The sequence below is a fragment of the Octopus sinensis genome, linkage group LG7, assembly GCF_006345805.1.
Source record: "Octopus sinensis linkage group LG7, ASM634580v1, whole genome shotgun sequence".
Lineage (NCBI taxonomy): Eukaryota > Metazoa > Mollusca > Cephalopoda > Octopoda > Octopodidae > Octopus > Octopus sinensis.
This window is the reverse complement of record NC_043003.1, coordinates 96,163,367-96,184,346: the sequence shown is the minus strand read 5'-3', so window position 1 is coordinate 96,184,346 and position 20,980 is coordinate 96,163,367. Positions and strand designations below refer to the sequence as shown.

At 35.1% G+C, this 20,980-nt stretch overlaps 1 protein-coding gene across 1 annotated transcript in view; it reads right to left on the bottom strand.

Annotated features, from left to right (window-relative positions):
• The window catches only part of LOC115214536 (phospholipid-transporting ATPase ABCA7-like), a 298,993-nt gene that overhangs the window by 207,645 nt on the left and 70,368 nt on the right, over positions 1 to 20,980 (bottom strand). The window contains 2 exon segments of the mRNA XM_036504975.1: positions 3,346 to 3,442; positions 15,963 to 16,065. Of these exon segments, the coding sequence (XP_036360868.1) occupies positions 3,346 to 3,442; positions 15,963 to 16,028 (163 nt within the window). The 5' untranslated portion in view covers positions 16,029 to 16,065.

Genomic DNA, 20,980 nt, shown 5'->3' with positions numbered 1-20,980 from the left:
TAATCAGGACCAAATCAATACATCCTAATCAATTTTCAGACATGTTATTTCAATGTTGTAAGTTCAGAAATGAAGTAATAGATCTTTTTGGAAAGAGAATTTCATCATATATATATGTCATATATAAGTGTGCACATATGTCCTGGGTTTGACTTTCAACTGCATCAATGAGTGGGGATCTAGTTTGGGAGTTCCAGAATTTAGAGGAATGTGGGACTATCTCTTAACTACTATTGTTCCCAGATCAACTCGGACCTGAAACAGTAGCACCTACCAGGGTCTCAGCTATGAGTTAAGTAGCATGTAAATAAAAACAACAAGGAGTGAGAAATTCCTAGCAGTCATCACAGTATTGTGGTAGTGAAAATGGTACACCCCTTCCCACATAACAAAGTGATATGAACAAGCCACTATAAAGTCAGACAGTCAGTCATTGTAGGAAATCAGTAGTAGTAGAGTCGTTGCACGAGTTCTCAGCTGGAGTCAGTGTCAGTTATATGATACATACGAGTTTGAGTTACCATCAAGGTAGATGTTTCAAAGTCATTCTCTTGGGGAGCTATCAGCAAGAGCAAGATAGACAAGCCAAAGATAATAAGATGTGGAATACTGCCACAACATAATAGTGGTGATAATATTACAGTGCCGACAACAACATACAAGTGGACAAGGATCCACATTAAACAAGCATCCTTCTAGATGAGGGGCACTCTCATGCAAAATCCAGTTTCACATGATTACTGGTCTGTCACTAGATTCTAATCATATAGACTCAGACAATGGTACTCATGTTGTCCAAGCATCTATTACAGTAATTCACTGGCATACAGATGTCTCTTTATGGTGACCGCATCTGTCATTTGTCATTCTTATCTTCATATCACACTAGGATAAGATATGCAATATGCAACACTAAGGAGGTCAGAATAACACTGAAACATGTACTTTCCTTACTTACTGGGAAAATGATAATAACATATTATTGACTAACAACATTTTTCTTCACCAAATATCACATATTTATTTCTAGTTAACATTTTAATGGTCTGTTCATTAAATATACTAGCATTAACTGTTCCATTAATAAAAGCAACCTAATTCTGTTCACTACTAAGTAACACAAAAAGTACCAACAAAACGATAACAGCAACATAGATGTCAAAGTTCATTTAAAACAGATAGATAAATACATTCTGTTGTGTCTGGGGAGAGTCATTCTCTTTTAGTGCCTTATTATTTAACACTCACCGGTAAAATTTCCACTTATTTCTTATTTTTATTTTCTAAAATTTTCGTTGCGTCTTGCAACCTTTTCAATTGAAAATAAAAATAAGAAATAAGTGGAAATTTTACCGGCGAATGTGTTAAATAATAAGGCACTAAAAGAGAATGACTCTCCCCAGACACAACAGAATATGCTTCAACACATGAACTCATATAAAGAATCTTGCAAACCAAATCCAAAAACGAAAGATAAATACATGTTATTTGGGAAATTAAGGAATTTAGAATTTGATACATTAGGCTCAAATCCTAACACTGAGATTGATGATATTCAATTTCATAATGCTAATGCTGTTTTTTAGAAGAGGAGAACAAGTAGTGCCCCATAATCTTTGCAGGCCATCACAGATTGGTGAGATTGATGCAGCTGAACCATTTGCAGGCAACATTTGGATATATAGAGAAAATGTGGGCATGTAGAAAACAGTTGTTCATGCTTGCACCAAAATGAATTCTACTAAGGGTATAAGTGATGATATTAAACCTAAAAGTATATCCTGCTTACTACCTATGTCTGCCTAAAGGCTAGGTTGAATAACTGGATTCATTGTTCCAGGTATGCTTTGCATCGGTCAAGAGGAGGACCATACTGCACACTCTGACATGGAGTATGGTAAGGAATGCAATGTTGTATTCTCAATATAATCCTCTTCATTTCAATATAAGCCTGTTTTTTCTTCTTTTTCTTTTTTTTTTTTTTTTTTTGTAAACCAGAGTCTGAGGCCAACCTGATTGTCACAAAAGAGACAAGCAAGTTGCTTAAGATCAGAGATTCTCAACCATTGTTTTGCTTATGGAGGCCTTTGATTTCTATTTTATTCTACTGCACAGCCACCCCCACCCTGTTACAAAAAAAAATTTCATATTTTTATAATTATATATCATTAGGAATTGTATTAAAAAAATTGCTAAAATATTTGTATATTGTAGAAGTACAACCAATTTATTACTCATATGCTTTAACAACATAATCTTATATGGACCCCATAGGGTCACACAGACCCTGGCTGAGAACCACTGCTTTAGACGTAACATAACAGCTACAGCTTCCTTCCTCTTATCTCAGGTGGTGTGCATTCCAGTAGAGTATTTGGGAGCTAACAAGGATCTTGTTCTCTCGATTTTAATGCCTTTTCAATGTTCAAAAGAACAGTGCTCTTAGAGCTTGCTAGGATTGTGCTCCAGTATTTTCAAGTACTTATTCAAAATAATGAGAGTGTTATAATTTAGCATCTAACAACCCCCCCACCACCACCACCACCACCATTACTGAACATTGGGCACTGTCTGATGAGATCACTTTCTCCTCATCAAGGCTACAGCTACCAAATATGAATGAAAGGAAAGCATCTTTTAATATGTAATTATTTTCCACAGTGCCTGCATACTGAATCATTAACCATTGCACACAACTGTTACTCCCTAGAATATTAACCTTCTGAAATGTTCTTCCTGTTCCTCACTTATTATCTGCAAGTGTCATGTCAGCTTGCAGCTGTTTAAGTTGAAGACTTTACTGGTGCAGCACCAGTAAAGGAGGGCCTGTGATAAGATTGCAGCACAGCTCATTCCTCCTGACTAAACTATAAAAAGAAATGTCATTAAAAATATTTGTGTTCATTTAAAATTTCATTCTAACTAGTTTAAGTTAAATTATATCAAAATTCTTTTTTTTTTTTTCTAAACTTAAATGGCAATCCTCTAAATTTCAAAGTATGCCAAAGTCGTGTTTGTTTTCAAGCTATCCATTGTATATTTTATTGAATTCTTCCTTTTAATCCTTTTATTACCAAATTTCTATTGAAATGCACTACTTTTGTTTTAATTAATCTTGAAACTAATGATGAAGAATTTAGTAAAATAATTTTGGCATTATTAATCTTTGGTTTGGACCATAAATCATCGTGAAGTTTCAAAGGAAGATTTTGATTTAAACCACTTTAACATATGATGTTTGTATCATAGAACCAGAGGGAATTTCAGGTGGGCAGGTATCAAAAAGGTTAATCAATCTAGAATATTACATGACATCAAAATGTAAAAACTGAATGGATTACTTACATTCTTCCTTTTGTTTAATGAGATCTGGCCGCGTCTTGACAGCAACAAGTATTAGAAAAAGGCATAACGGCCAGATGATTTCCACACCAGCTCGGAACTGGAAAATAGCAATAAAACATGTTATTGCAATAAGCAGAACAACTTTTTAGTTTACAAGTGTTGTCTTTAGTATGAGCTAAGGTCATTTAATTTGTATAAACAAGAGACTGGGCCAATTTTGATACAATCCAATCCATTATATTAATAGTGCTTCCTTTATTAAATAAATTCCAGTCAAAATATAACAGAATACAGCAACTACAAAATATCAGGTAGTCTGTTAAGTAGGAGTTTCATAAAACCCAGAGATAGCCTTGTACCTTCAACCTGCAAGAAATAGCAATCAAATCTTCATGTTCATCACAACATGCCACCATCTTAAAAACAGGACACATTATACAACGTACATCAGAAGGCACAGTAACACACACAAAAAAAAAGATATAGAATGGTCATGACTGGAATTCTTTCATCATGTTCAAAGATGTGGCAAAACCTATAAGAAAATAAACATCAACCCTTTAGCATTTGAACTACCTGCTTTATATCCAATTTGGCCATATCCCACCTCCAACACCTACCCTACTATGTCATTCTAAAAATAAACAATCACATCACTGAAATTTCGAAGCTATGAGATAAGGCATTATTAATTGAAAACAATGTGAATAAATAAGCATTACATTTGACTGAATAATCTGAATGCTGAAGGATTAATTCTACAACCATAGAAGAAAGTTAGATATAAATCTCCTAATTTGCAGTACCTAATTATCTTAAGGGACAATGGGATAGTGAATATAAGCATATGACAAGTAGTAGAAAAACTAATACGGGGAATATCCTTGATGTATAATTGGGAAAATGATTAGCCAAACACATTTTTGTGTATTTGATATGTTACTGTTTAAACAAATTATAACCTCCAAATGCTGCTATACACTCTCTACACATGCCTAATAGCATACATAGATCCTAAAATTATATTCCCACCAATGAAAATTTACCATATACCCTTAACCAAAGTACTTCTAATACTAGGGCCCTTCAGCTATCAAAACTCAACAATACCTCCCACCAAAATATGTTTCCACTGTCTACAAATAGAAAAAGAATCCCACAATAAATCACCGCTATCAACCTTTCAGAAACTATTACTTTGAAGCTTACATCTATAAGCCCTTAATATCTATGATATCATCCCTGTTCATGCAACTGATTTCTACTGAGTTTCTCACCTCTTCTATACCCAACAGCATCTTGACTTCTCAATACTCTAATTCACTTAATTAGATTAGCTTAGGCTAATTTAAACTAGTTCAGTCTAATCCTGGATCAAACCCTGGGCCCCCTCCCCACTTCATAACTATTACAATCTTAATAATTATTTTCCACAGTGGGCAATAATGATTCTACACTAAGCCATATGTTAGCTATGGGAGCCTCAGATATACACCTATCCGGGTATAGATCTATATCATAGGGGCATATGAATGCACACATACATAGCTATTAGACGTGATTTTATACTGAACTTCATCAATAGCAAAGCATGAGAGTATACATGTATGTGTGGACTTGTAGTTCTGTCTTGCTATACATCATTTCATGATATATGCTACATCATTTGTAAATATGACAATTATAACATACTTATATATATTAATCGAAAGCATTTCCATATTTTTGTAGTGATTATTAATATATTGTAGTGATTCGAATATCCCAAAACAAAATCTGCATAGGTTGGGGCTATGTTGGTTCTCATCATGGTTCCAGCATTTTGATGACAATTAACACGAAGCATGAAATAGGAGGGTGAATTTTAATCTTTAGATGATTAATTCCTTTCTAAGGCATTATGGTAATTCACATGCAAAATTTTGGGGCCAGAATTTTATAATGTCTATTATATAATTGTGAGTAATGTTTGTAAAAAAATTTCACGATATACCAAAGAAATTCAGCTTCAGGTGCAGGCATGGCTGTGTGGTAAGCAGCTTGCTTCCCAACCAGATGGCTCCAGGTTCAGTCCCACTGCATGGCACCTTGGACATGTATTTTCTGCTGTAGTCTTGGGCCAACCAAAGCTTTGTGAGTGGATTTGGTAGATGGAAATTGAAAGAAGCCCGTCGTGTGTGTGTGTATGTGTGTGTGTGTGTATGTATGTATGTATGTATGCATGCATGTATGTATCCATATGTGTGCAGGTGTGAGAGGCTAGATCTGGCTGATTTGAATATAAAACTTGTAAAATATTTTGGCCGGATACAGCCAGTTTCAAGACTAAAGGGTTAAATTAATGAAGGGAGTGCAGGATTCTTTTATCTATGCTAAAAGAGAATATGCAATGCAAAAAGTTAAAAACTACAATCAACAGAAAGAAATGCAAAAGATTGACTGCATTTACGTATGTAAAAATTTGTAGAAGCAACCGTGCAAAGGAGAGGTGACGATGAGTGGCTCCTTTAATACATCACACGGTCGATTACAATATATACGAAAAGAATAAATGAGTATGAGTGCCAGCAGGAAAAGTGTGAGACACAACTGGTAGAATGTTAAAGAGAAGATTTTATTGATAGATTAATATGTGTGTCTGTGTGTGCGTCATATATGCATAATAATAATAATAACAATATACAGGCCATCATGTATACAAAGTGTGTATGTAGAAACATGGATGTATGCATGTGCGATAAGTACAGAGCATTGAAAGAGTCTATAATAGGATGCTAGAAAAATGTCTAGACACAAGGATGAATAAATACCAGTTCGTAGTCAAGGTGCACAATGGTGAAGTGCTGTAACAAGAAGTTGAGGCGAAGTAGCAGAGCCTGTGCGGTACGTGTTGTATGAAGTGGTGGCTACAATGCTGCTGCCAGGTTACTTCATACAGAAGATTCTCGCAGGTTGTGTTTGCTGTTAACCAAGGTGAAATAATTCATGAACAGTGTTGAGATGAACCTGTGCGAATGTTGCTGTGTACGCAGAGAGATGTTAATGATGTTAAGATGAAGGCGACGGAGATGGAGATTGCTGTATGCTGTTGGTCGAGTGTTGAGTCTCCATTGTGGCTGCTGGTGTTGTTGCTGGAACTGGTTGTGTCCTGTGTGGTCAGTGGCTCAACCTAAAAAGGTCTGGAACTGACTGACTTCGTGTTGGTGTTGAAGCTAGCATTTTATAGCAAACTATCGGCTCACCGGAGTATTTGGAAGAGACTGTCTCTCATGACTTTATCAGAAGGCTGCGATTGGTTGGGTTGTACATTGGCGCATAATAGAGCAAGAGACAAACTGCGCCAACACCAACCAATCAGAGTAGTGGACAGAACAGGGTCCAAGCGGCAGAAGGGTAGCTGTTATCTACTATGTCCGTATTCATGTATATATAACAGAGAGAGAGAGACAGTCCACTACAGATAAATCAATGGATTAACATCTATATTCCTATTTATCACCATCATCGTTTAGCATCCGCTTTCCATGCTGGCATGGGTTGGACGGTTCAACTGGGGTCTGGGAAGCCAGGAGGCTGCACCAGGCCCAGTCTGATCTGGCAATGTTTCTATGGCTGGATGCCCTTCCTAATGCCAGTGTACCCTTCCTAACGCCAATATATGTTATATATGTTATTATTAATTGAAGAATGTTAAATATTTAATTTATTACTATTAACAACAATTTATTACTATTAACAACATTCATTAACCCTGTTAATGTGAATAACATTCTAGTTGTGAATTTATACAACCATTAATAAATACAAAGCCATGATTATCATGAAAGAGGTGAAACCATTTGCAAAGATTAAAAGGATTTTATGATGGCTACATGAACATTTCATTTTTATTATAAAGTTTCATCATAAAGATATCAATGCATATTCCTTTTTGGATTCTTTTTAATGTTATATGATGCATGTGAAATTTACTTTCTCATAGTGTGTGTGTGTGTGTGTGCACATGTATACATGTGTAAGTATGTGCATTATTTTGCTGTTATCAAGAAATTTTTTCTTGCTAATTTTAAGTCACTGGCTATTATATTTTAATAGAAATTTTATTCCACCAAAATTTCTAACAAAAGCAAAGGAAATTACTTCTACCTATTATGTCATAGAATTCTCACTCCTTTACCGGCAACCACCATGTTAGCAATTCCACAATTTGGTTCAAGATAGCCAATAAGACAATCAGCCTTATTTAGAAGTCATGACTGCCTCACCACTCAATACTGATCTGTCTAAATGATCAGATAATTATGTATTTCTAAAACTTTTAGCAATACAAACCTAGATTAAATTCTAACTAAATATACAAGTATGCATATGTGTGTGTGTATGTATATGCACTTTATATATGGATATGTATAAAACATAAAGAATACAAAATGCACACTGCCAACTCTTTGCCATCTTTGTACCCGCCTGTTTCACATGAGGATTAGACTTTTCATCAACATCAACATGAACAAACCATTCAATCAAGAGGAAAGTGAATTTCTCAGACACAGGAATGAGTAGAAGATGGTGTATATGAATATTTATATACACTTATTCATTAGCAACAGAGGTGTATTAATACCGAGAGGTAATATTTATCCCCACTTAAATATTGCCTCTGTCGCTAATAAATATTTTTTAACAGATGAACTGGCTAATTGCAACATCAGCACCTGAATTGCTGGCAAGGAGATGAGTTGCTGCTATCTCTAGCAGTCAAGTGTCTATCATTGATAAGACTAAAGAAGGTCAAAATCATGTGACCTAGTGGTCTTTGGGGTGAAGGTAGCAGGGATTTATCTCCTTGCTAGCGATAAAAGCATATGTGCATTTTGCACCAAAAACAACTAATGTGAGAGTGTCCCTCATGGTGTCTACCACATTACAGTTTGTTCTAACAGAACATCCATTTTTAAGAGATAAAAAAAAAATTAACATATATGCCGGTACGGAAAACAAACACTAAATGATGATGATGATGATAGTTATGTTTCTTCTCCACAGAATTAATAGTTCAAAAATTTGTAATCTTATTAACATACACACACACATATAATAGACAAGCACGGCTACAGTTAAGAAGTTTGCTTCCCAGTCACATGATTTCAAGCTCTGTGTGTGTGTGTGTGTGTGTGTGTATGGCTGTGAGTGTATGTTTTTGTCTCCTTGTCTTGACAGCATGTGATAGTTTGTAAATGAAGCAGGGTCGTTCATTTCTAATATTCTATGAGAATATGTCTGGCCATGGGGAAATATCACTTTACTTGGAAACAGGTGAGGGTTGACATTAGGATAGTCATCCATCCACAGAAAATCTGCCTCAATAAAAAATCATATCCAACCCGTGCTAGCATGAAAAACTGGACATTAAAACGATGTATGAAAGTATTTAACAACTGAAGTCTACATCAATTACTAACAAAAACAAAAAATAAATTATTATTGCCTCTAAGTATTAAGAAAAAATCAGATATTCCACCACGAGTCAGCAATTGCTTCAGTCCTAAGCAGTTCTTACTATTTGCTAATCCTAAGCTTGGATTTATCATTCTTTTTCATACCTGAACATAGGTCATCAAATCCAGTTGAAATTATAAGATTTTCATGCATTAATCAATTACAAACAACAGCCTTTATCCTCCAACTGTATCATTGTTGTTTATATATTGTGGGGGGAAAACGGTGGCTAATGTCAATAATTTATCAGACAAGCTGTGATATTAATAGATCAAGGAATCATATCTTGTAACCACCAGTACATCATATATACTGGTGGTTACAATATGTGAGCCATTTTATGGTACCTAGCTTACAACATACTTTTGTTATCACATTTCTTTTGAAATTCACTGTTTTCTTCCAATTAATTTCAAAAACAATGAAGAATACAGTAAAATAACTGCATCAATATTAAACTGATGTTTGGAATGTAAATTAATAAGAAATTTCAATAGGAAGTTATAATTCAGATCACCTTTAAAATGTTTATTTACAATGTATATTCTCTCTTTTCTCTCTTTTACTTGTTTCAGTCATTTGACTGCAGCCATGCTGGAGCACCGCCTTTATTCGAGAAAACCGACCCCAGGACTTATTCTTTGAAAGCTTAGTGCTTATTCTATCAGTCTCTTTTGCCGAACTGCTAAGTTACAGGGACATAAACACACCAGCATCGGTTGTCAAGCAATGTTGGGGGTGACAAACAGACACACAAATATACACACGCACACATATATATATATATATACATATATATGACGGGCTTCTTTCAGTTTCCATCTACCAAATCCACTCACAAGCCTTTGGTCAGCCCGAGACTATAGTAGAAGACACTTGCCCAAGGTGCCACGCAGTGGGGCTGAACCTGGAACCATGTGATTCGTAAGCAAGATACTTACCACACAGCCACTCCTACTTTATTGAACATAGAGGAATGAAAATCAAAATCAGCCATTGCTAGATTTTAAATCAGAACACAAAGGTGTGACACTGACATTTTGTCCAGTGTTTCATTATTTCTAGCCTCTACAAACATTAACAGTGGAATAATGCAGCAGCATTAGGTTATATATTTGAAAAGGATGTATTTACTCAAATTAATACAGTGTGTGCCTGGTACTTCAAAGGATTCGAAGTCAACCTTGAAACAAATGTGACTTGAATTTAGATATTTAGTCTGACCTTATCATTTCTTCCACTCCACCTCTCCAGACCAGTATGAATTATAACAAGTACCATGTTGGATATGGTTAGTATATAAAATTTGTTCAATAAAGCATGATTGTAATTCAAGAGGAGGAGCAAGTTCAAACATTTTGAGCAGAGTCTTTCTTCAAAGAATTGTAAAGTATTTCTCATTTCTTTGAAGAAGGACTCTGCTCAAAATGTTTTCTAGATGAAAGACTCTCTCTCCCTGAATTACTCAAAAGCCAGAACAGACTTCTCTACAAAGAAATGATTTTATAATTTATTTTTCAATACAGACTGTCACTAATTTCTTCAGATTAGTTCTTATGTTTACTTGTCAACTATAAGTGTTAAATTAGTTACTCTTTCAGTAAAATTGATTTCTAGTCATCTTACATATTGAAGACAACAATGATTATAATAGAGTCCCAAATTATGCTGAAATATTGTACACAAACCATTTTAAACAATCAGGTTACTTCTGTATTTGCCTGGTATGCTAATACTATATCATGGCATTCCAAATTTAGTTTGCAGGAGAGTTCTTAATTTTAAATTGATTAGCAACATCTTCTTGAGCAAATTATTAAAGTAGTTTTCAAGATATTTTTTCTAAGATTTGGTCATCATCTTTTTAAAATATATTACATTTACCGTCAACCAAGTAGACAGTAAACAACAAAACATGCAGCAATCTGTCTGCTTAGTCTGCTTCTGTTCACTGCAGTGTGTATGTTTTTATTCAATAATTAATATAAGTGAGGGGAAGAGAAATAAAAAGATTATTACTAGCATTCATATAACTATGTTGGAAAATTTTGTCTCAGACAATTCATAATATATTAAACTGAGATGAGATTGCAAATTTCGTGTACCTAGAGCTCATAGTATCAATTAAATGCTATGAATATACACAAAGAATATTATAATGACAGCAACAAAAGTACATTATCTACTTTATTTACATTTGACAGATATTTGTCGTCATCTTGTTTGTTGTTAACACGTTCCGGCTGATATACCCTCCAGCCTTCTTCAGTTGTCTTGTGGAAATTTCAAACCTGGGTTCTCATTCCTAAGGTATTTTTCAATGTTTCACTTGAAAAGGAAGATGAGGTTAAAGAGGAGAGTGCTGTCTGATAGCAAGTTTTCTGAAAGGTGGGTGAATTGTGCAAGAATGGCCAGTGTAAATGGACCAATTCTGAGGTTTCACCTGTAATTGAAAAAGGTATTATAAAAGAAGAAAGGGGCTCTCAACCCCACTTTTGACCAGGCTCCCGTGGCTTTTATGGGTTTTTCCACGTGAGACCTTTTCTTTTTTTGAAGCGTCTCCTCTATTGGGAGTATTGTAAATTGTTGAATTTTTTCGTTGTTGTAAAGCTTGTTTACATGGACTTTTTTCTTTCGAAAAACAGACAAAACCTTTTGTAACCTTTTGTCCTGTTTTGTCCCTTTATGTTTTCTAATCATATTTATCAGCCCTTGTGGCCAATAAAAAGAATTAATTATTATTATTATTATTGTTATTGTTCAGGTCACTGCTTTGAATCGAACTTGGAATCTTGGGGTTAGTAGCCCACGCTCTTAACCACTACGCCATAAGCATATGCATAGTGGTTAAGAGTAAATGTACATAATTCCTTATCTCTTAAATATAGAACTGTAGCAGCAAAAGTATTTTGACAGCTTTATTTCCATTTTTATTTATGCAAGAGTTTATCTTATATGAGTATTGGTTTAAGTTACATTAGTGTAACTAAATGGACAACATTCACCTCACCATCAGTTTTTGCATTCATCACACCATCTAATCTCTGACTAATCAAAGCAACCTGCCCCACAACATTTCTTTGTCATCCCTCATACTTCAACTCTTCCACATTGATTATACTGTGTAACAAATTTTTATTCTTTTTTTTTTTTGTCTTTGGTCAGTAAGTGTTATTTCCTATTTACTTCTATCTAGAAATCAAAGAAAATGACTACTATTCCATTCAAACTTTGCTTTTGTGACCTTGCCACCAATGTTCTGAGACTGACCTATTTTCCATTACATTTCAGACAGATTCAGCACTGAGTTGCTGAAGCAGAAATATCACTATAGCAAATATTCTGCTCAATACCACAGATGTGCTTGCCAGTTGCTTCACCTTAACCACATGAACATGTCCCTAAGTATCTGACAATATATGCATCACTGATCATGAGCAGGAGTGGAGTTGGGAGGGGTGCCTCATAGCCATGTATTGAGAGGCTTTAATTTAGTATTTGGATAAATGTAACAAAAGCAAAGTTTGAAGGAAATATTAGCAATTTTTCATACTTTCTAAGGGTAAGCAAATAGGAATTAACAGTTGCTACACAACAACAAAAATCATGTTACGCAGTATTACTCTTATCAGACAACTCTATTAGGTATGACCCTCTATAAATCTCAATCAAAATAAATAACCCCAAAATCCATTTGATTCAGTTACTGTACAGAGAACAAACTCTCCCAGCATTTTGGTCCTTTGCTAGTAAGTTCTCAGTTAATCTGCAAAATCCCTTACTATGCTATTTCTCAACTAAGGTATCTCTGAAAGTCGCTCTCAACAAATAAACTCACTACCTTTACTCCCCATTTTGCTTCCAAGTCCACAATGCACACAAAAGAAATCTTTCCGAATTTTCTTACTCAGCTCCACCTTCCACACCACCAAATGTAAATGCTTCTTTGGTCACTCCAACCCAACAAGGATACCAAGACTGAGGCATTCCAGCTGAACATTAAACATACCAACTTTACCTCCATCTAATTGATAAAAACAGGTTTGATGATTCAAATAGGAAAAATAGAAATCAAAACAGGAGTGTATATATATATATACATACAAATATATATAAGCAATAATAAATCTCTGAACGAGGTATAGACAGTAACTGCACAACAATGTGAAGTATATTTGCCATCTCAATATGGCTAACCACTAAGGGTGGATGTTACTGTAGCTTGTAGCCCCAGGAGAACATCTCCTCCAGCTGGCTGTTGACACACTTTCTGTGCCCTATCAGTATTTGCAAAGGGAGGTCATCCTTCCCTCGTCAACCTAAGTGACTGCAGTTTCTGGGTATTGACTCGTCATCAGCACACGACAATCACCGGTTTTCGATAGAAGGGTCCCAATGCAAATATTTATATCCTTTTTCCAGTGACTTTTCGTCACTGATCTTGAAAAAGTGTATACAAGCAATAATAAATCTCTAAAACAAGTAAAAGATAAAGCATAAATATATATATATATATATATATATATATATATATATATATATATATATACATATATTCAAAATAAGCAACAAGGATATCCAGAGGTAGTGCTGTATGATCGTTTCATGCAACTCCATTTAATTGAACAATGCAAACATTACATCAATTTAAAATGTAGAGCAATCTTCAGCTGATAAACTAGTCTATAAATTAAAACTAAACATTCTCCCACCACCACTAGTAAATCTGAATAACAAAAATAATCAGTGATAAGCAGTGTCTTTTTCGAAAAAATCTCAGTTACAACTGTGATGTTGTTGATAAAACATGTTCTTTGTCTTATCTATTTATCCTCTTGGTGATTTTGAATAAAAAGAAAATTATACAAATGAGTTCTTCCAATTTAATTAAATTCTATATTTTTATGCAACTGAAGATTGCCCTACATTTTAAATTGATGTAATGTTTGCATTGTTCAATTAAATGAAGTTGCATGAAACGATCGTACTGCATTACCTCTAGATATCCTTGTTGCTTATTTTGATTATAATCACCCCAATTTGAATTATATGGATAATACCATACTAAATTCTGGTGCCTTTAACTTAAGTACCATATTCATCTGAATCTCTCTCTCTATATATATATATATCTGTGTGTGTGTGTGTTATTAATATTGAGCAGAAGTAACAGAGTAACTCAAGGGCCAGGAGTTTTGTGCTAACACACGAAACTCTTGGCCCTTGAGTCACTCTGTTGCTTCTGTTAAATATTAGCAAAAACATTAACAAATAAGAATATTCTAAATTCAGACCCCCATCCAGGTTTGACTTTAATATCCACCCCATCCACCACACAGTGAAAAAAAAAGAAAGTAAGGAAATTGATTTGAACTGTTTTTCTCAGTCTGTTTCCCAACAACATGGTTCTGGGCTTAGTCCCACTGCATGGCACCTTGGCCAAGCGTCTTTTACTATAGCCTTGGGCTGACCAAAGCCTTGTGAGTAAATCTGGTAGAAGGAAACTGAAAGAAACCTACTATGTGTGTGTGTGTATGTGTGAATGTATGTCTGTATGTGTGTGTGTGTCTTTGTGCTTGTCCCACACCACCACTTGACAACTGGTGTTGGTGTGTTTATATCGAAGTAACTTAGCAGTTTGGCAAAAGACAATGATAGAATAAGTACCAAGCTTTAAAAAATAAGTACTAAGGTCGATTGATTCTACTAAAATTCTTCAAGTGGTGCCCCAGCATGGCCACAGTTTAATGACTGAAACAAGTAAAAGATAAAGCATAAAAGATACTCCCTGAATTTTGGGCCTTGTGCCTAGAGTAGAAAAGAATATTGAAGAAGAGAAAGAAAACGGAAATAGGAAAGCTTCTGACAGATAAGTATTCATCTTCTTATACAGCCTGAGGCTGACTCAACATGGAGGCCTATATCAAGTGCCTGGTGGAGGTAGTGCTGCCCTGGGTCAAGAGGGTGGCTGTTGGAAGACTCTATATCTGGCAACAGGACTCTGCAACATGCCACACAGTCATGGCTGTCAGACAATTTCTGCAACCACATCACCCTTAACATCTGGCCACATAACTCCCCACGCCTTGATTATTATGTGTGGGGTGCAGTTGGGTGAGAGACCAACAAAACTCTTTGCAACAGCAAAGATGAACTGAAGGCAAGGATAATGGCAACATTCACCAACTTAAATAAGGAGACCATCCAGAAGAGTTGCAGGAGATTCTGAAGTTGCCTGGAAGCCATAGTTGAAGCCAATGGCAATTTTATTGAATAAATTTACTCACTAGTATTTCAAGATATTTTTATGTAATTTTGGTAAATATATTTGTTAAAATGAGATGTCAGTGTTATTTTCATTTTTGCATAATTTAGACAACAGTTTATTCACAGCACCCTGTATATATTTCAATTGCTGCTAAGACACTAAGTACAGTCAACAGTGACACACATATAAATAAGAATGTTATAAAAGAAAGATATGACAGTATCGATAGATTTGTCCAACACACATTTTGCCTTCTACAAAGATAATGTTCTTGACAGGCAGCCATGTACTTAAGATTACTTATTACTCACTCAGTTATATGCACTCATCTGATTTATTAGCCAACAAGTGACATGCTACCAACAGTAGACAAAACTTCTTAAAATTGCATGCAATCATCATAAAATAAAAAAGAACAACATATTGAACAGTGAAGTTTTAAACCTATGTCTCAAAAAAAAAAAAGACAGAATGGTCATAACTGGAACTTATTTGATCATAAGTTTGTGGCTTAACCCTTTGCTTGTCTTGTGCATCACATGTGACATGTAGGACATATTTCCCTGGTGTGCATGCATCATATACGATACACATTCTTAATTTTTTCTTTTACTTTTTTCAACAACTATAGTAACTTGGGACTTATGAAAAGAAAGCTTTATATTACACAGAACATATGAAACAAGGTCTAACTAAAAGTCTGAAAACAAGCATGGATGATTAGAATAAAGTTATGAAAATGCTTTGGACAAGGAAAAGGTTAACAACAATTCATGTATATCAATAGATAGTGAAAAATAAAAATCAATGATATTGAAAATTACAAATGACTTCTGAAAGTTTTACTTACTAAATTTCTCTTATGTAAAGTTAAGTTCTTCCATGTCAATATAGTTAAATGTCTGAAAGATTCCATCACAGAATTCTTTGTCTATATCATACTGAGAAAATGTCTGCAAAAGAGAAAAAGAAAATAACATATAAATTATGAGGAATGAATATGGATTTGTGTGAGTATGAATACATACATATTAACTCTCTCTCTCTCTCTCTCTCTCTCTCTCTCTCTCTCTCTCTCTCTCTCTCTCTCTCTCTCTCTTTCTGTTCCAACTAGAGTATCCATGTATCTCCTCCATAGCAAGACACCTATCTCTATCCCGCTTTACCTCACTACTAGCCAACCCACCTTAGAAGTCGTTGAGCTAGTCTTTCTCTTGTAAATTACTTAATGACCCCACAAAAAAAGCACCCATTACATTCTGTAAAGTATGGCATTAGGAAGGGCATCCTACCATAGAAAACTGTGCCAAATCAGTCAACAGAGCTCAGCACAATCTGCCGACTAGCCAGCTCCTGTGAAATCATTCAACCCATGCCAGCATGGAAAATGAATATTAAATGATGACAATGATGATGATGTGGAGAAGGAGGGGCTGGGGGAGGCAGAGAAGCTAGAGGAGGAGGAGGTGGATGTATCACTGTATTGACTAGACTATCAGATGTTAAATAACACTGGTCACAATGTACTTCCTTGCATTGTTGTAGCTTTCAAATGATGCCACTCCTCTGGCTTGGCGGACAAGCCAACAATTCATTTTGAACAGAATGCCAATCTGTTGTAGAATTACCCATTTACAGCCGGGTGGACTAGAGTAATGTAAAATGAAACGTTTTGCTCATGAACACAATGCACTGTTGATCTGGGAATTGACACCACGATCTTGCAATTATGAATGCCACACCCAAACCACTAGGCCATTCACCTTCATACACACACACACACACACACACACACACATGTACAGTGATTTATGTTGGATGAATGAGAGAGGAGTGCTCAATACGTATTGTATAAAATATCATGGCCGTTGCCAGCCTCGCCTGGCACCTGTGCCGGTGGCACGTAAAAAGCACCCACTACGCTCACGGAGTGGTTGGTGTTAGGAAGGGCATCCAGCTGTAGAAACACTGCCAGATCAGACTGGAGCCTGGTGCAGCCTTCTGGCTTCCCAGATCCCTGGTCAAACCGTCCAACCCATGCTAGCATGGAAAACGGACGTTAATCGATGATGATGATGCATTTTTTTATTGCAGTTGAATCTCTAATTGTTAAACAAACTCAATTTCAATACAAATACTCTCTCTCTGTTTGTGAGAGAGAGAGAAAGAGAGAGAAATTATAAGCACAGTCATGGCTCTGTGGTTGAGAAGCTCACTTCCCACACTCTGCACAAATGTCTTCAACTATATTCCCAGGCTGACCAATCAGTCATGCACCCACACAAAGTACTGCTGTTAAACAGAGTAATTTCATTTCATTTAATTATCCAAAGTTGTTCAGTATGAGAATATTTTTCAAATCTACTTTTAGATGCAACCCTTCCCATAGTTACCATAACAACATGATATTTAACATAAGTTACAGATTTCCTTACGACAGTTTGCAGTTTAGGTTACTGGATGAATTTCATAAAAACATGGTACAAAATTTACAAAAGGCAGTGGATGCTAATAGAAAGTAGCCTAGATTAAAATTTTGTAAGTACATAGGTGCAGGCATCGCTGTGTGGTTAACAGGTTCACTTCCCATGTATGTAGTTTCAGATCTAGCTCAGTTCCAAAACCATGTGGTTGGGAGATGGAAATTTTTTCGGTACACTCTCAGCAAGTTGCTTCCACTGTAGTCCTTGGTCAACCAAAGCCTTGTAAGTGGCTTTACTAGATGGAAGACGTTTTCCACGCTGGCATGAATTAGATGGTTTGACTGAAGCTGGTAAGCCAGAGAACTGCACTAGGCTCCAATCATCTGTTTTGGCTTGGTTCCTACAGCTGGTGGCCCTTCCTAGCACCAACCACTCTGCACAGTGTACTGGGTGTCTTTTATGTCACTGGAATGAGTGCCTTTTACATGTCACCAGCATGGTTGCCTTTTGAGTGTCACCAACACACCGGCACTGGCCATGACTATGATTTAACTTGGTTTGACATATTTTCATGTTTTCTCATGTGTGTGTATGTGTGAGTGTGTGTGTGTGGAGGGAGAAGTGGGAGTGCATGTGTGTGTACATGAGTATGCATGTATGTATTCTTGTCTTGACATTGTGTGGTAGTTGTGAACAAGCAACACCGTCATACAAGTAATATCATTCACTTCCAATCATTATTCATTTAAAGATTTATCAACCCTTTAATGCTTTTTCTTTGATTTTCTACTCTTTTGCAAAATTTGGAGTTTGTTTTCCTTATTTGTATCACACACACATGCGCACACACGCATACGCACACACACACACACACACACACACACACACACACACGCACGTACGCACACAAGTATATATATTCTTTTACTGGATTGAGTCATTGGCCTGCAGCCATGCTAGGGCACTACCTTGGAGTATTTTAATTGATCATATCAATCCCAGCATATACTGATATGTCTGCTACTCTTTTTGTCAAACCACTAAGTTCTGGTCAACCTGAGAGATAATACCAGAAGATACTCATCCAAAAAACCATAAAATGAGCCAAACTTGAAATCACATGGCACTAAACACATAACCATAATAGTTTCGACATGATTTTTTAAAATTTTTACCCTTGAACAAAGCCACATATTTCTAAGAAAGGAGTAGAAATGATTAAGTTAATACCAGCATAATGTTTGGTGCTGATTTCAATTATGTGGATGAAAATTTTAGCTCAGATTGTTGAAGAAGAAAACTTGAGTCTTGCATTCTACTGTTTCTAATGTTTGACCAACTTTTCTGAAGTTACATATATCAAATCCTTTAATCTAAGTAATAATTCTTCTTGGATTTACAATTTCTTTATTGGAGTTTTTAGATTTGTTAGACACAAAATGCTAAGTTAAAACATACATGCCCTTTTTCATGGCATAAGTGTCATATGTAAAGGCTTAACTCAAAGGAGCTCCATATCTTCCTTTGCAACCAAAAAAGATAGATCCATATTTTTGAAGTATAAATTCATACATAGTATTAATAAAATGATTCATGATAAAAATCTAATAAATAAAAAAAAGGAAAAGGCCAACCAGATAAAACAACTGTCGTGTGAGATAAGAACTATAAATTGTGTACTAAATGTAACAGATGCACGAAATTGGCTAATATATCATAAAGAATGTCTACTAATGTTAAAATACAAAATTAAATACCAATATTCTTAAGGAATTGACCAAACTCTACAAATTTTAGAAATTTGAAAATACACGCCATAATACTTCAATTTTTCAAAATTGCATGACTTCATTTCAGTGAATGGTTATTGATTAGTTCATTCAAATTATAAAAGCTTTCATTGTGTAAGTTAGATAATTATTTGAAATGATGAATTCTTGAATAAAATTTCAAAGTTCATTTCACAAATTCAAAACTTATCTTATATGTTAAAGGAAATATGATAATTAAAATGCCATAAATTCAATTAATTAAAGGTTAAAAATAATTGATGAAACTTCTGCAAAATGTTTAAGTTAAAGTTACTGAGAAAAGAATCTATACTGGCGACAATCAATGTTCTCTTTTTTCTTTTTTTAAATGAATGATGCGCACAAAAATGTTTTAGTGCAAAATTTTCTACATATGAAAAAAATATGCATATAGAATATTTGAGTGAATGTAGGGTTGGAAGAATGAAGATAATTTTGGTAAATATACTTCAAACTATTAAAAATTGTATCAACTTGATTTTTTTTTTTTTTTTAATAAGTACATCATACTTAAATTTTTTATTTTAAAAAAGATCTCATGAACTCAGCAACTCTTTTTAACAAACACATTTGCATTCTGGAGTGTAGTTTAGTTCCCTTTCAGTATTGGTTGCATAACATTACAGATGAATAGTTTAGAAATAAACCTTAAAATAGAGAGAAAATAAGAGAGAAAGATGGATGGAGAGAGTGTGCATGAGTGTGTGTGCATGTGTGTCTATGAGTGAGAGTGTGTATATGCATGCATGTATACACAACACCAACTTCAGGCTGATTGGGTTGCATGCTTTCAATTAGATGCCCTAAGCTAGGGAAACTTTAAAATAGTATTTAAATCTAGAATGTGGACTTAAGTAACCTTTGTCTATTAAGAATATGTCTAAATTTCTGCAATAATGCATATTTTCAATATTTATATCTTTAAATAAGTGCACAAATGGCAGACTTCATAGGATACTAGACAGTTAACTAAGAGGTTGGAGATACATACTTTATCACTGGTATTATATTGGTATTATCTGAGTTCAATATCTGCTGAAAGTAAGAAGTATATACAAAACCAGCACCTTATTCTGGGAGGGGTTGGATTACTTGTTTTTGTTTAAATCCCTGAAAACAGGGTATAGGATTAGGTTTTAGCCCCACATTTAAATAGTGCAAGGCTTATTGCCAGGTTTTACTTTGCCTATCATCCCTGTAAAGTTAATAAAGGGTGTAGTAAACACCTTCTCTACAGAAGTCATACATTTGCCAAAATGGATAACCATTTAACCCTTAAGCATTCAGAGACTCTGCCGAATGTAATGCTTATGTATTGACAGTGTTTTGAATTAATCCTGCATTAACTCATAGCTTTGGAATTTTGATGGTGTGATTGTTTATTTTTAGAAATACATTGTAGAGTAAGTTTGAGAGATCAGATCTGGCCAGTGTGAACATAAAACAGGTAGAATGCTTGGCTGGTTTAAATGCTAAAGGGTTAAATAGCCCTGTTCAGAGGAGAGGTAACAGAGGACCATACCACTGCTAAATTGTACTTTTGTATCAGCCTTCATAGTTAAGAGGGTATCTCATAATAGTTTTATTGTAGTTTATTAATGAGCCAATCCCTGTAAAGGTAAATACAGCTGTGT